The following is a 16,793-nucleotide window of genomic DNA, read 5'->3' as shown; positions in this document are numbered from 1 at the left end:
AAGTTATGTGAGACAACAATAATAATGAAGGAATGAATATTTAACGACACCCCAGCACAAAAAATATATTGGCAAATGAGTAACAAACTAAGGTAAAAGCTAAAGTGAGATATTTTGTGGGTTTTTTGTTTGTTTAATGATACCAGTGACCACTACAGCACATTGATTTAGTAAGCATCGGCTATTGGATGTCAAACATTTGGTAATTTTCAGTCTTAAAAAGGAAACCTGCAACATTTTTCCATTAGTAGCAAGGGATCTTTTATATGCATCATCCCACAGACATATACCAGTCATGGTTGGAACAAGAAATAACCCACTGTGTCCACTGACGGGGATCTATCCCAGAACGATTGCGCATTAAGCGGGTGCTTTACCACTGGGCTATGCCCCACTCCCCTAATGCGAGATAAAAACAATAATTCAAAACCCATGTACATATGCAATACAGTAGTGCTACAACTCCAGTACTCGGCAGACAGCTTGATCTATTGGAAGGAGCACACTACTTAGTCATGGCCAAGTAACATTCAAGTGCCAGAAATTGATTTTCAGGGTGTAAATTTAATATGTTGAGATTATGTGGTGCAGCATATTCAGAGATGTGTCTTGCCTCTAAAAAAAAAAATTCCGTAAGTGTTGACTTTTATAATAACACAAGCAATATGCTTACTTTAACTAACAGCAATTTGCAGCATTTTAAAACAAAAAAGTACAAAAAATAGGACAAAGACAAAAAAGTAGGAAAAAATAGGATTGCTGGACAGCTTGTTATGGTCTAAACTGGCAGTTTCCATTCAAAATGTATGCAAAGAAGCAACAAAAACCATATCGTAAGTTTTGGACGGACAATATGGAAAATTCGGGACAACCAGCAGAAATCCCAGAAACACTGTACCAACGATTAATAGTCCAGAAAACATTTTATGTCTGACAGTCAATGCTTCTGCTACATTATTAATAATATTTATAAATAAAAATTATTGAAACTGACTAAGAAACAAAGATAAAAGTGGCATAAACTTAATAGGCAAAAATATTTTCCACTTCCTTATAATTAGGATCAGTGAATTTAACCAACTAACGTCAGATGGTCAGGTGGAAAACATCATTCTAACTCATGCAATCCAAAAATCTGAAAATGTTCATGCATGACTATGACAGTGTAACAGAAACAAAATTACTGTGGACTAGTTTTGAAAAGTAACGAGAGTAATTATCATTGAAAAACAAAGACAGAAACAAATATCCGAAATTTGGTTATGTCTGGAGGGTTTAAAAAAAAATTATATCTGGAGTACAAAATCATACTGAAAATGTTTGACCAGCCAATAATTTCCAGGTTTGGGTAAACAATAAATCCAAGTGAAATGGTATCCGTACCTGTCACCGTCTCCATAGTTTGTGTCATTTCTTTAAAAAGACTTTCTACTATTATTCTGGTTCAAAGACTTTCTAACTGATTTTCAAACTAATGACAAATACCATAGCAAATTTAACATGGTACAGTAATGGCAGTGCACCATAATTCCACTAACAACAATCTTTGAAATATAAAAACTCCACCATTAGGGTTTTTTTTCTTCAAAATTATGATTTTACAGATTGCCTCATTTTCTAACAATAGTACCATAACTGATCCTAACACACTATGTATTTACCATTTCAAACCAGTTCTATGAAACATTTGAAAGGTTTCAAACTTCAATATCTAATGAACACTGTTTGCAGGTGTGTTTTTTTTAAATTATTATTTAATTAAAAAAAAATATATACTATAAATCATGAAATTAATGCGTCATGATATTATTGCGTCCGTACATGAGTGAACAAAAATGCGAATTTTTATTAATGCGTCGGGCAAAAGTCCACATCACATAAAAACCACAGTTGTGTTCTTATTATATTGTTTGGGCTTCATCTTTCATGTTAAAAGAAGTCAGTAGTTGTTTTGACAGCTACTACATAATCTGAAGCTAATCGCATGGTGGGTCGACCAGGAAGCCCTAATTACTTAAAGTAGTATAATTAGTATAACTACACCTTATTGTTAAGGGTATGCCTCGCACTTTTGTGTGGTGATTGCTTCTAATTAATCCACTAGTAGGAATAAAAGGTAAACGGGTCGCTATTGCAGGGTACAATATTTCAAGCGAACGAATTATTCTAACAATTGTTTTAGACTGATTTTATACACTTGATGCGCAGCACAGGAATAGACGTTAACAAATGCGATATATTGCAACAGTGACAGTCTAACTTAAAATGCCATGTATAGAGTCGAGCCAAATGGTTTGAAGAAATATGCACGGATTGTTGGTTGCGGTTATATAATTTTCTACTGTTTCATTTTTAAAGGAATATATTTAGTAATAAAATTTGTTGATGATAATTTTACAAATGTTCAAAACAGTTTAAATGTATACAGTAATCCAGAAGTGTAAGAAAATTTGAAAAATACTCACATCGCAAAATGAACTTTTTAAAAACAAAACATTTGGAACATCACTGTATTATATAACCGCTATGATATTCCAGGAAAGTGAAAATAGAATGGCAACATCGAAACGAAAGAAAGATTCTTGAAGTATTCACAAAACGACATTTAACAAAAATTGTTTTTGTATTTTGTTTCATCTTTATATTATAAAAGTTTTATTTTATTTATCCTGCACATTTTTTGTATTGGGAATGAGACTAAACAAAATGCGTCAAGTTATTATTGCGTCGATGTGTTCGCCGCATTTTTCGCATTAATTACTTGCTCGCATTAATTTCATGATTTACAGTATTCTTGTTATGCTTTTATTTTTCCTCTTGAAAGCGATTGTTGTTGGTACAGATGAGAAGTGAAAAATAATACAGAGTGGGTGATTTTAGGAATAGTGAAGTAAATAAACAATTGCTGATGGCCAGTGCTAGTGTCTGAAACAGTCCATTTAGTCCAACATGTTTTTTAAGTATGGGGCATGGAATTAATGATTTGTAATCACCCGTATTATCCACAAATAAAAACACCTCAGGATTAGTTAGCGTGTCATATTTAAAAAAAATTATTTCATTTTCTTCTTTAAAATTAAAACCCCAAAGACACAATGGTCTACCTTTAATTCATGCAGTCATTGGATTATTAAGGTACTGAATATGTAGCAATAAAAGCAAGATACGACTGTGCAGCCAACTTCAAATTCCACATTCTATTACCTGGACAACTGTTATAGAGCTACTGGGCCACAGTCTGAGGTTTCGTGTTTTCCCGTGGCACTACCTTGGGTACCTGTTGTTGTTAACAAACATACGACTTGTCAAAGGTTTTAAAACAACATATGTATACTACAAGTAAATAAGCCAGAACCTTATTTTTGTGTCTGAAAGGAATTATAAAGCAGTTACATATTTACATTTTATCACCTTATTTCAAACATACAGTTCCAAAAGAAGATTTTTGTCGGTAGAAATAACTTAAATATTGTTCAGGTTCACTGCCATTGATGTCCATATGGAAATTATATAAATGGTTGTACATGTGTAAACAAAATTATAAGATAATTAAACTGGGATTACGTGGACCTTCAGGAATATCTGAAAAAACCCTGTTAAACTCATATATTATTTCAAAAAAGATACTAACATATTTATTGTTTTGTAACAAAATTAATGTTTTATTCTGTTTTAATTGTAGCCAAAAACACAAGACATTTTAACTTTTATCTTTACGGATTTATCCAGGTGTTCTGTGGGTCCGAAAGAAAGTGGCAATGAGAATTCCCAATATATATGTTTATGTATTTTCTATTAATTTAATATTGGTGTACTGCATCACTTAGTGGTATGAAAAAAATATCCTGGATAATTCCCTGATCTTTCATTCCAGGTATTATGCTGGATGTTAACAGCACAATACATTATAATTATCAAAGAAAAATGTGCACTAACAAAATGGGGTAGAGAGGAGGGTGTAAAATCATAAATGATGGAGGTCAGATTAATATATAAATATACAATACTACACTTGTTTTCACTCGTAACGACTGAACTTCCCATGTTTTATTCGATCACGGGAAGTTCACAAGTGTTGTAAAAATTTTATCATGTGAAAACAAGTGTGAGATGATATTTATTACCCACCAACATTAAATATTAGTTACTAATTTTTCTCATCTCAAACTGTTGCTAAACAAAATAAATTTTAAAAACAAATTTTCCTTGTCAAAATATTACCTATTAAAAGTTACATACCCAAACTTGACATTCATGTTTACAAACAAGTATCCAATTACCAACAAGAAACCAGGCATTTCTTTTTCTATTCTATCTTCTGGTAATTATAGTAGACATATCACAATGGATAAAACAGTGTCACGATGATAGTCATTGTTTTTTTAATCAACTAAAACTAAGTAAACTTTGCCACAAATAATTAAAAATAACTTAATTTCTTAAATTTAAGTTAACTGCTGCAAAGTATTTCTTACTATTTTCTTTTTCTTCTTCATTTATCCCTTCCAGTGTTAAGCTGCTAGTAAAATTATACACATATATATTCCTTCAGTTTCATTACCGTTTGACTTAAGGAAAAAAAACCCAAAAACCAAACAAAAACCCAGTGATTGAAAGAGGATTTCAAGCTCAAATATTTTATTTGACAATAAAAATTGATCATTCAAACACCTGAATCACACAAACACTACTAAAATAAATATTCCTGCATCACAGTAAACAATAACCTAAAAACACCAACCAAAACACAACCCAGTAATACCAGTTCACACTGACAATATTTTAATTCCCAATTCGATCCAATGTCTTAAAAACGGTAATTATTTATATTAAAAAAAAAAAAAAAATGTAATAATTAATATAAATAATCTCTACTTATTTTCTAACCATTCAATGTTTATTTATAAACTTTGCTATAACAAATACTGGTACGATCTGAATAATATATTACTACCATGAAATACCACATGAATTAACTCCAATCACTCATCTATTCTATACATCTAGCAAACAGTTTTTACTTTTATTTTATCCTTGTTATTAGTCTAAAAGTCACCCCAGTTTAGATTTACGAAATAATGCTTCGAACTCTGTAATTGTACTTGAATTAAATATATCACATATAATACTTTCATTAAAAAAAAACCCATTAAATATCCTGATACATTAGAAATAATATGCTTTATACATGGCGATCAAGACAGCCGACCTTTCATAAATGTCATTCTAGACAATTTGTTTTGTGTGACCATTTGACAATGCCAGTTTTAAAATTTTTGTTCCTAAGCTTATCCCAGAAAAAGCGGCATAGTATAATGTATATTATGAGAACACAAAATAAACATTAACCCCCCCCCCCCCCCCCCAAACAATAAATGCATTTTTTCTATCAGGTAGTGTGCAACATAAAATTAGAAAGCACACTGGAATCAACGATTTAGACTTGTGTCACTGGGTCATGTTTGTGGCTGCTGGTGTTAACTGGATGCCAGAGTGTAATTAATGCTACTGACAGCTTGTATCGGTTTATATCTTGGTTTATATCTTGGTTCACTCGGGGATAGGCTGCAAGTGTTAATCAGGTCAGTTAGTGCAGGCTACATGCCAGTGGTGGTGATGTTAAAGAGAAGAACAAGTTTTGGAAGAGAAAAATAAACTTAAATAATACACACAGCAAAGTCTTGATATGACCCGGTGGACGCTAGGCTCATGTTGATGCTACTCCCCTCGTTGCTGCTTACCGTGGTCTGGCTGAATATCGTGTTATTTTTCGTGTGTTTTGTGTTGTTGTTATTCTTACACTCCGATAACACCTGGCGTGCAAGGCGCTTTGATCGCCTTCTTAATGACCTGTTCGGTGCCTAAAATAAATAATTAAAATGAACCTTTTTAAAATGATCTTTCAGCAGATTTAATTCATGTTAAAAGTTTCAAAAATAATAATAAATGGATGATCAAAGAACAAATGATTAAATTGACTTCTTAATTATCTGTTCCGTACCTAAAACAAATAATTTAAATTATTCTTTTTAAAATGATCGTTCAGTAGACTTAATTAAATAATAATAAATGGAGAATCATATAACAAAAGTTTAAATAACAATATGTAAGTTTTGCCAGGATTTCTATTTCAACATTCAGCCCAATTCTAAATATACGTTCTCGTTGTTTTAGTGCGAATAACTAATTATTTTAATATAACAAGAAATATGCAAGTAAAGGATTTAATCAGAACAAATAACAAGAAACATGTACTAACATATTAAATAAATGATAACCCAAACAAATATCTTGTCTACTAGATTAAAGTGACTATCCTGAGCAGTGTTATCGCTGGGTGAAAATTAAAGGAGGGCAGCCGCTCTGCCAGACACCCTTAAAAAAACGAAAAAAAAAAAAAAAAAAAAAAAAAAAAAGGGGGGGGGGGGGGGGGGGGGGGGGGGGGGGGAGAGAAGGGAGAGAGAGGGAGAAGTAGTTTGGTTACCATATTGTTATGTGTTGGTAGACTTTGTGAAAAGACATACTCCTTATTTTGCCTACAAAAAAGTGCAAAAAGGTTTATAAATACGAAATACAAGCAGACTCGTCTTTTAATTGAACCGAAGATGATATTGGTCTGACATTCACGAGCAGTTCCGGTTTTGCTGGACCGATCAAAGTTTTATTATTATTATTTTTAATAAAGATTTCAAGATATACGAAAAACAATAAAGATGTTTGTAAAGTGATCTCCTAATGTCGGATACATTTTTGTTATTTCCATCTTTATCGAATGAATCGATCGCTGTGATAAAAAGTAGTTTCGCTTTTGTAAAGGCGGTGTATATATTATTTGGCACTCAAGATAAATGATTTTCATGATAAACTTCCACTTTCGTTGTTTTTATAAGCGTTCATATCCCTCCAAAATGAAATGTTTACAATAATTTATAAAGAACTGCTGAATAAACAGAATGACAGAAAGTAAAAAATCATCAGTTACAACCAATTATATCTGCAACTGAGGACAAAATATCAAACGATAGTGGAAACAAAAGACAGAATGACCGTTCTGATCACGTGACAAATTTGGCGCCAAATAAGAGGGGTTTTTTTCAATCGGAGATTGCCGAATCCGTAAAAAATAAAATATTTTCATTACTCACATAAAATATAACTTTTATTGTGTCTATCAAACATACAAATGGATACAGATATTGGACAAAATAGAAGCTGTTAAAAATACTGTTAAATTACACTACGGTAACTGTCTCGTCAATTGCTATTTCGTACACAACGCGGCTTGTTTCCTTTGATGTCCAGTGTGCAGACTGATCGTTGTTTTTTGTGTGGAAAAAAGTGTGCATTTGGAAATAGCGGAGATAGGTGCTGGAAATAAAGAAGGGGCGCTCAAGGAGGGCGGGGAACATGAAAGGAGGGCGGCAAAATGGAATAGCGGGGCGGGAGCCCCCGCTTAAATGGAGCAGTGAGAACAGTGTTGAGTTTATAACATTGTAGATGTTTCAAGCTAACACGATTTTGAAATGATCTGTATTACATATTAAATGCGCTCTTTCGCGGATGGTTGACCTAATTACTGACCCAACAAAATATTATATGTCATTTGATTTGTACCTAAAAGTACTTTATTGAACCATCTACATAACCACCATATCACACTTATTGATATTTTATAAAACTAATTGAATTATGGGTACGGTCCATAATTCTGAGAAAAATAACGGTTATTTGGAGAGCAGAGGTGTGACGTATTATTTTGAGTCATGTGACGGACATTCCTGAATAACCACAGTGCCAAAACTATTTACCAAGCTCGTATAATGAGAACGCTTGACTGTCCTCTGCGAATTAGGGTAAATAGAAAAATAAAATAAAAAAAATAATGAAAATGTTATTAAAAATAAATAAAAACATGTACTCAATATTAAGCTTATACCTTAATTTATTTTAGTAACAGAAGGATGTTAAACGTTGACAATCCCGACTAGTTAGGCCTTTGCATCTATAGGTAAATTTATTGTTAGTCATACGCGAAAAACTCTAAACACCTGAATCACAAACGCCGTCATTTTCCACCATGTCAAATTCATTATTATACAAAATATGCCATAACAGCTGACTTGGGATAGGAATTGTTAAATTTTTAAAGAATACTCTGAACTAGACGATGTGACTATATATATGAAGGCCGTGTCTATAGCCTCCACTAAAGAGGGCTGGCTATATTCACAGCAAAAATGTATATAGGCGGTAAATAAGTATATGTATTTGATTGATCCATATTACCGAACCATCTGGAACAGGAGGAATACATACTAAGTACTGTACGAACAGTGAATTTTCTGAACAGGGGAGTATATGAATTTAGTGGACCCTCTTGTGTACGTTTTCCATAGATATATGAATAGTGTCATATTGTCCCTACAGGACTAACAAAAGAATTAATTATAATAAATAAATAAATAATAATAACAATAACAATGATGATGATGATGAATAAATAAAAATAACAATTACAAATTATCCGCGGCTGAGGTAGATTAACTGAAAGAGAAACTAACTACGGACAGTACACAAACTAACAACAGGGCTTGAACTTAATAATATTTCACTCATTGCAATTTTGAGGCTGCTTAGGCCAAAAAAAGAAGAAGAAGTTTGTTTCAGGTAACATGGCCCAAAAAGGTAGGGTAGGTAGGTAGGATTTTTTTTTTTTTTTTTTGTAGTTCAAAGAAAGGTTACCCTACCTTAAATGTGTTTGCCAGAGAAAAACTCAATCTCAAGATGAAAGACATGAAGGCAAGCTGTCTGAAAAATCTTAGTTTACTCTTTGCAGCCAGAGAGAAATAAAAACAATCTCACTGTCAATGTCAGTTTTAAGTTTCACATGCCATTTTCAAAAGACAGAAAAACAAAAAAAGTTCAAACTATTCCTTTCACCAATAAAAGTCAGTAGATGACTGCACAGAAACTTCACAGCTTTGTCCAGTTTTGTCATAGGATGACTGCACAAATTTGTCCAAGTTGGTCAATAGATGTTTGCACAAAAAGTTCACAGATTTATCCAACTTGTATTGGAAATAACAAAACAATACTAATTTTGTGTGCAATTTACAAATCAATCGGCTTAGAAATGAATAACGTGTAGTAAATTTCATAGTAATAAAAAAGGCGTTTCTAACCCGAGTACTCTGACTGTAAGAGAGCTAGACGGACATTTGGACATAAATAATGAGAGCGTGTTTATGTTCAAATGTCCGTCTAGCTCTCTTACAGTCAGAGTACTCGGGCTAAGGCGTTCCCTGTGGGACAGACTTATAGTTTTAATGTTTATTAGCCTATTGAACGGACCCATGCTAAAATCACTCAAATTAATTTATTCCCAATTAACTGAAACACTGAAATAAATGTGAACTGTTTAATGTTAGTGGTTATTCTTGAATATTCTGTTTATTTAATTATTACCCCTTCTCAGCAGTTGATAGGCCTATCTACATCACTGGCGTAGGAAGCGGCATCGATGGTTTATATATTAATTTTATACGTGTGTGTACCCACCCACCCCACTTTTTGATATCTTCCTACAGGCTACACCCGTGTATATTAACAAATTCTGGGTACTAGGCCTAAGCAGTAGCCAACAACGAAAATTGTACAAAGTCTTCATCAAATGACCTTCACCTTTGCATGTGGAAAAAACAAGATGACTTGTAGTCTGTGCATGTTGTATCGAGAAATCCTTTATTGTTTTGTTGAGATCGCACGTTGTTGTTTTTGGAAAATAAACCTACATTGTATGAGATGACTGGAGTTACGATAATACGATATATTTTCCTCTATAGGCCTACAGTATTTAGCAGTTTGTAATAAAAGCCGTTTAATCGCCACACACGTTACCGTACTGTCATGCGATCTCGTGTGTCACCAATTACCGTGGTACCTAATAAGAGCACGTGTTATTAACAGTGTTCTACACTCGGTTTTATAACTTACTCTTCTTTGGCTAGTGGACAAACAAAATTTACTAGCCAAGCTTAAAATGTTACTCGCCACAGTGCGACACTACTCATTTTGTATCATTTATGAATGTGTTGTAAGTATCTGGATTGTTTTCGCCAAATTACTAAAATCAACGATGAGTTCCGAATTGTACCGACAATTAATACGGAATTCACAGTGATCAATCGGACAACTTCGTAAATAGTGAAATGTTCCGACTGCACAATGATGTCAACAAATTTCATTTGTTTTCGCTGCTAGGACTCTGAACGCACATGGCAAATAATTTAATACTTTTTTGGAGTCAGTCGCCAGATGGCGACAATAATAAATTCAATTGGTCGCCACGTAGAACACTGGTTAATGATTCCAATTTCAGTGGGGGTTTATAAAAAAACCATCGCTGCTGCCCCCCCCCCCCCCCCCCCCCCCAACCTCCATTTAACACACACACTGACGTGTAAGAGTTATCCTACTTGAGTACTTCTGTCGTCTGCTTTGTTGATCCGCGACCACAACTTCTCTGTGTGCTTCCCCCCACCCCAGCAGAAAAAAAAAGTTCAGGGTCGGTCGGGTGACCGGAAACAAACCATTTTTTTTGTTTGGCCTTATGTAAATTTTATAAAAAAGTTAATTTGAACGTAAATAAATGACTAAAAGGTTATTTTGCTGTATTTAGTCACATTTCAAATGCTCAAAATTGCAAGGGCCAATAAAACTCAAAATACATTTTTTATAGGCTACTAGTAAAGCTTAGACCACTCCCGGATCCCCCACTAAATTTATGTAACGTTTCTGTAACAACCGCCCCCACCCACCCCACCCCCACCGCAACATGATTTTACCAACATTATAATACATGTAATAATAATAATAATAATACACAATTATTACTACTACTACTACTACTACTATTATTAATACTATTATTATTATTAGCCTACTACTACCTTTTTGGGGTGGAGGGGCAGTGTTTTATCTGGAGGAGTTTTGGCTATAAAAATGCACACATGCACAAACGGCAGGCTGAACTTGTCCCTGGGTTAAGTAATAATTAGCCAACCTTTGGACGACAAAACATGCAACAGTACACTGTTTTTTATGCTATACATTAAAACCGAAATACCACTTTGTGAACCAGTCAAAATAATTTGCACACGCGCCTAATAATAATAATAAATGGTGAGTTCATGTTCCGACTGTTTATTATTTTATTTCAGCGTATTCGTGGTTATTTTCGCCATGAAATAATATATTTTTTATTATTTGCCATGTATATAGCCGGCCCTCATTTGCCAAGTCTCTATACATGGCAATTGTTTATATAAAATCCATAAATACATTATACGGTTGTCATATATATAGCCTCATCACTACGAGTCTGTTTTTCCGTATTTTTATGACTTTTTACAAGACTTCCAAATTTTAAAAATGAAGCGTGTCGTGGAATTCCCTCGATCGTATTTCAATTAAAATGTTTTGGATCATACAGTAACTAGGTTTGTATTCCAAATGAATATAATTTCCATTTATAATGCATATTTAGAGAAACAAGGCCCACTAAATCTGTGATTGAGCTCCTTTAAATATATTTTCTGGCACAGAATATCAGTGTCTGTATATTCAAGGTGTTTCAGATTGTCCTAATATTTTTAATTCCCCAAACTGGATTTGGTATCCCAATAAGTGCAAATACTAAGACAACCAGAAACATGTTTAATATGCAACTAATATTTTATTTAGAAAAATATATTTAATATAATTAGTCATTAAAAAGTCGACATCTTAACAATCACCAAAAACTCAGGCTAGCAGAGTATGACAAATATTTTGAAAAGTCACTAGCCACAGGGCAAGTGGGTTTGTGAAAACCACTATCCCACCAAGATAAAGCACTAGCCCAAATTCCTGATCAATTATAACTGGATTTTTATACAATTTTTTGTAACATTACACATTTACGAGTATAACAGTAAAATAAAACAAACACTTAAATCATGTTGTAACTTTCAGTTTTTTGTCGTGTTGTACGTTTGTTTTTTTGTCAAGTGTGATCCACCGTCATTCGCGTTTTCCCTCCCCCAGGGGAAAAATAATTGAGCAAACTCATGGTTGATATCTAAACCCACTATCAAAATAATTAAATTTAAATGAGGGTACGACAGTGTGACACACGGTAATAGATGGTTCAGTGTATTCGGTAGTGGGTTAGACATTTAGGGCCCTACTATTTATGTCGCCAGGAACGGTGATGCCAATTGCTCAAATACAGGGCATTATCCCGTGTCAGACCGATATCATAACGGCAACATCTAATCCGTTGTTAATTGATGAACAAAAAAGGTATGATCTTGTATCGGCAGCTGTGAGACATTATCCAAACGTAATAGCCCAAGCCGAGTCATTGCATGTGCGGTTACCATTAAAGTAAATTGTTTTCCTGGTTGCCGATAACCATATGTAAGGAAGTGTTAAATTAGAAAACAATAGGTAAATAAAACAAACACTGAAATTCAAAGCATGACTGGGGTTTACTTGACTGAGATTAACCTGTCGTCGCAATTGGTGATTTCCAAGTTAGCCTCAAACATAATTATGTGCGAGATTAACTACCACGTGACGTGTCCAACCAATCAAAACACGCATGTCATTAAACTTATTTCCTGTGCCAGAAACTTGAAAGGGAAAAGTAAACAATGCCTGCTGTAACTGTGGCGATGTAGAGATAGCATGTTACTGCAGTTTGCAGACCTAGTTCAAGTGGATTATCATTATATACTGATCGAGTTGTTGATATTATTCGATGACAAACGTCACAACCAAATTTATTAAACGAAATTTCAGCCGAGAGAAAAACAAAAAACCCACCAAAAACCCCACGATCGAGCGATAAGGAGAGGGGTGGAAACCACTAGCCGGCTAGTGGTTTTGTGGTTCTCACTAGCCCAAACTTAAACACCACTAGCCATGGGCGCCGGGCTAGCGGATTTGTTGAACTCTGAGGCTAGTCCTTCAAATTTTTGACAAAAACCATATTGATCATTTTAAATAAATAAATACATGTCATAGAAAGCATTATGTTTTCTAATTTTTATATTTTACTGTAGTTATGGTTGTTTAAAATTACATATAAAATTGATAGTTTATTTCTAGCTATTTTGAGCCATTATTCTCTAATTTATTTATTTTTTTTAAATGAAGTATGATTCATATCTCAATATATTTTAGTAAAAATTTATTATAAAATTAACTGTCACTAAAATTAACTATCACTTTCACCTTTCAATTTCTTAAAATGACTAGTGTTCTAGCTGCTCCATTTAAGCAGGGTGGCCTGCCCTGCTATTGCTGCACTCATTTATTTTCCTACACCCTATACATTTTACAGCACCCATCTCCGCCATTTCCAAATGCAATTTTTTAACCCCACAATTTTTTTTTGATCAGTCTGCACATCAAAGAAAACAAAGCAGCTGTGTGTACAGAAAAGCAACTGACAAAAAACTTCAGTAACTTACGACAGTTACAGTAACATAATTTAACAGTATTTTTAACAGCCTCTATGTTGTCCCATGTCTGTATCCATTTGTATGTTTGATATACACAATAAAAGTTATATTTTACAGGGTTCGACCTTAGCGGTAGCCCAGGGCGTTTAGGCTACCAAATGTTTGCGTGGGATACCAGATGTCTAAACCTGGTAGTCCACCAGGCTACTATATATTTGTTTTACACATCCAGTTACTCTGCAATCAACATGTACAAGTGTGTATTTCAAGGTATATTTCTCATGATTTTAAAAAACCCTAAAACATGTTTAAATAAAAAATAAATGATTTTAATATTTTCTCTCATTTTGTTTAAAGTATTAAAATAATAGGGCTATCCATTTTTACTAGAGGCTACCAGATTTTATAACTTGGTAGCCCGGTTGGCTACTGATGAAAAACATTAAGGTCAAGGTCTGTTTTATTTGAGTAATGAAAACATATTTTTTATTGATTCGGCAATCTCCGACTGAATCCCCCCCCCCCCCCAACCCCACTTCTTTGGCGCCAAATTTGTCACGTGATCAGAATGGTCATTCTGTCTTTTGTGTTCACTACTATTGTCTGATATTTTGTCCTCAATTACAGATTTAATTAGTTGTAACTGATGATTTTTACTTTCTGTCATTTGCTTATTTAGGAATTCTTTCTAAAATATTAGAAACTTTTCATTTTTGGGTGGATACCTGCTTATAAAAACAACAGAAGTGTTTATCATTAAAATAATTCATCTTGGGTGCCAAATAATATTTTAGAAGACATCTTAATTATCGTAATACAATTTTATTAAATATTCATTTTTAAAACCCTATGATCATGATCATTGACATCATTGTTTAGGCGTTTCAAAAAGTGCACCACAACTGGACAAAGACTGGTATGTGCTTTTCTGTCTGTGGGAAAGTGCATCTAAAAGATCCCTTGCTGCATTAGGAAAAATGTAGCGGGTTTCCTCTGATGACGTGTCAGAATTACCAAAACTTTGACATCCAATAACCAATGATTAATTAATCAATGTGCTACAGAGGTGTTAGTAAACAAAATAAACTTTTTTCATTTGACTATGAATATATCCTTTAAAAGAATTTTCATTTAATAATAATGTCCAATATGTTTTAAAAGAAATATTTTAAAATGTCAAGAAATCAAACATGCTCACATTATGTCATCAATAATATTTCCACAAATGTATTTCATTTTTTGTTTTCTTTTCGAAACTGTGATAACAACTTAACTACAAACAGCAGTCAAATATACACACTGAGTGTTTTCGAGTGTTATTGTACTATGTTCTAGTGTTCACAGAATCAAGATAGATAACTCAAGAGAATTTTGACAGCCGTGTTTATGAAAGCCATTTTTATGTTTTTTGCGTATCTGGGCCCCATTCCACGAAGCAATCTTAGCCCTAAGATCAACTTAAGTGCATAGGGTAGCTATGCGCCTACGGTAATCTTAAGGCTCAGATCGCTTTGTGGAACGGGGCCCTGGACTATAATAAAGGATTAGTCAACAGATGCAGGTGAGAGGGTATTATATTTAGTGCCAAAACCAAGTGACTGGTTCTCAAAACAAAACACTGCAGGAATTACCTTGCTTGAAGACAGAGGTGCTCGACCATACGGTGATGCAAAAATGCTGGAGTGCTGAATACGGCTTACTGAACCAGGTGTTTTTGTTTCATTCAACTGTGATAACGTGCAAAAAACAAACATGTTAACATAGTTAAGTGTGCAAACAGTGAATAAACATTTGGTGAATCACCAGCATGAAGTGGTAAAAAATCTTGTTCCAAAGGAGCGAAAATCCCAAACCAAAAACATAAACACTTCCTCAAAATACAAGAGCAGTGAAAAACAAACATATGATTGATAAATCCACAAATGTTCAACCCACCTCCCTTACCAATAATTTAATCAGATTTACATTCGAACAAAATGACTTTGCTGTGACTGAACAAATATTATACGATGAATGGAAACCAATACAAAATATATAGTAATTTAAAAAAGGGAGAATGGAAAAAAGAAATCCACTTCATGTCTGGGAGATTCACGAAACAAAAATCTGTGATTTGTAAATCTATTAGTGTCATTTCAAGATGTTAAAAAATATTCATATTCTTCAAACGCTGGTACCTTCATGCTGTAGTTGATGTGCACTTTCACAGACATTCGAGAGTCGTCTGATGAAATCTGTTGTCAACAAAATTCATTATCATTAAGTGTTGTACACCATAACTTCTTATGACCCCAAGATAGTGGAAGGATAATCAATATTAGTATTAAATCTTGTTTGTCAATTATGCGAATGATTCAAATCAACTTATAAATGCTGTATGGTAATGAATATATAAAATGTGCCATATTATTAAATCATGTAGATGATTGATTCAAAATGTACTATATGATTATGAATACAACAAAAAAAGTTATAATTCATACTTTTTTTTGGTAACATCAGAATTAAAGTCCTGTTCCAGACCATACACTAAAATTTCAAATTCCACAATTATATGCCTTCTTAATTCATTGCAATATTTTACACTGATATGTAAATCAATAATAATGAAAAACCCCATAAAAGTATTAAAACATCATTCCTGTAGAACACTGTCCGAAACGACAGTAAAATTCTCAGTAAAAACATCTGACTGTAAATAGCTGTGACATTATGAAGGAACGCGCTTCACAGAAACCTACCACAAGATGACTTCAAGCGCAAGCGAAACCGACAGCAACTGCCAAGCTCAATGATCATTCTTCTTTCGATGATGAATAGTATAGTAATGACGACTGGACTAATATTTGTGCAACACAACAAATAATGCCTTATCAGTTTGAACCTGAACGTCTTCCGTAGAACCACCAGCCTGACAGATGACGATGAAAATTGTTATGGGAGACAGCTTACCACTGAATGACAAGTTTTATTCTTGTTTTGTTCTTTAGCTTTTCGTGCAAATTATTTTGCTACACTTATTTTGTTCTAGTACTTGTGATATATAGAAAAAGATGATAAATAACACTTGAATTCTACGAGTCAAGTGGACCCGATATTGGTAATTTTAAAAAATAAACAAAAATGATTTTTAGTTCGTCCCATTCTTCTATAAAGATTTTTTTTTTTTGTGTTGAATAATTTCAGTTTGGTTTGACGTAAGAAAAACAGTAAGTGTTTTGGAAATAACACATTTTTTAATACTATTTTTGTGTGCAATTTTGAAAACAATCGGCTCAGAAATAA

General features: G+C 33.5%; 1 protein-coding gene across 4 annotated transcripts in view; it reads right to left on the bottom strand.

Annotated features, from left to right (window-relative positions):
- The window catches only part of LOC121383436 (protein regulator of cytokinesis 1-like), a 38,324-nt gene that overhangs the window by 5,508 nt on the left and 16,023 nt on the right, over window positions 1–16,793 (bottom strand). Inside the window, exons 10-12 of one of the 4 annotated variants that reach the window (XM_041513456.1) lie at window positions 15,140–15,235; window positions 5,673–5,861; window positions 3,205–3,277 (exon numbers count right to left, since the gene is read on the bottom strand). In XM_041513456.1, the coding sequence (XP_041369390.1) occupies window positions 3,224–3,277; window positions 5,673–5,861; window positions 15,140–15,235 (339 nt within the window). In that variant the 3' untranslated portion in view covers window positions 3,205–3,223. The remainder of the gene's footprint in view (window positions 1–3,204; window positions 3,278–5,672; window positions 5,862–15,139; window positions 15,236–16,793) is intronic. The other 3 variants (XM_041513459.1, XM_041513455.1, XM_041513458.1) reach the window with 3 other exon arrangements.

This window comes from Gigantopelta aegis, chromosome 10, assembly GCF_016097555.1.
Source record: "Gigantopelta aegis isolate Gae_Host chromosome 10, Gae_host_genome, whole genome shotgun sequence".
NCBI lineage: Eukaryota > Metazoa > Mollusca > Gastropoda > Neomphalida > Peltospiridae > Gigantopelta > Gigantopelta aegis.
The sequence above is the reverse complement of the archived record's forward strand: the minus strand, read 5'-3'. Positions and strand labels throughout refer to the sequence as shown.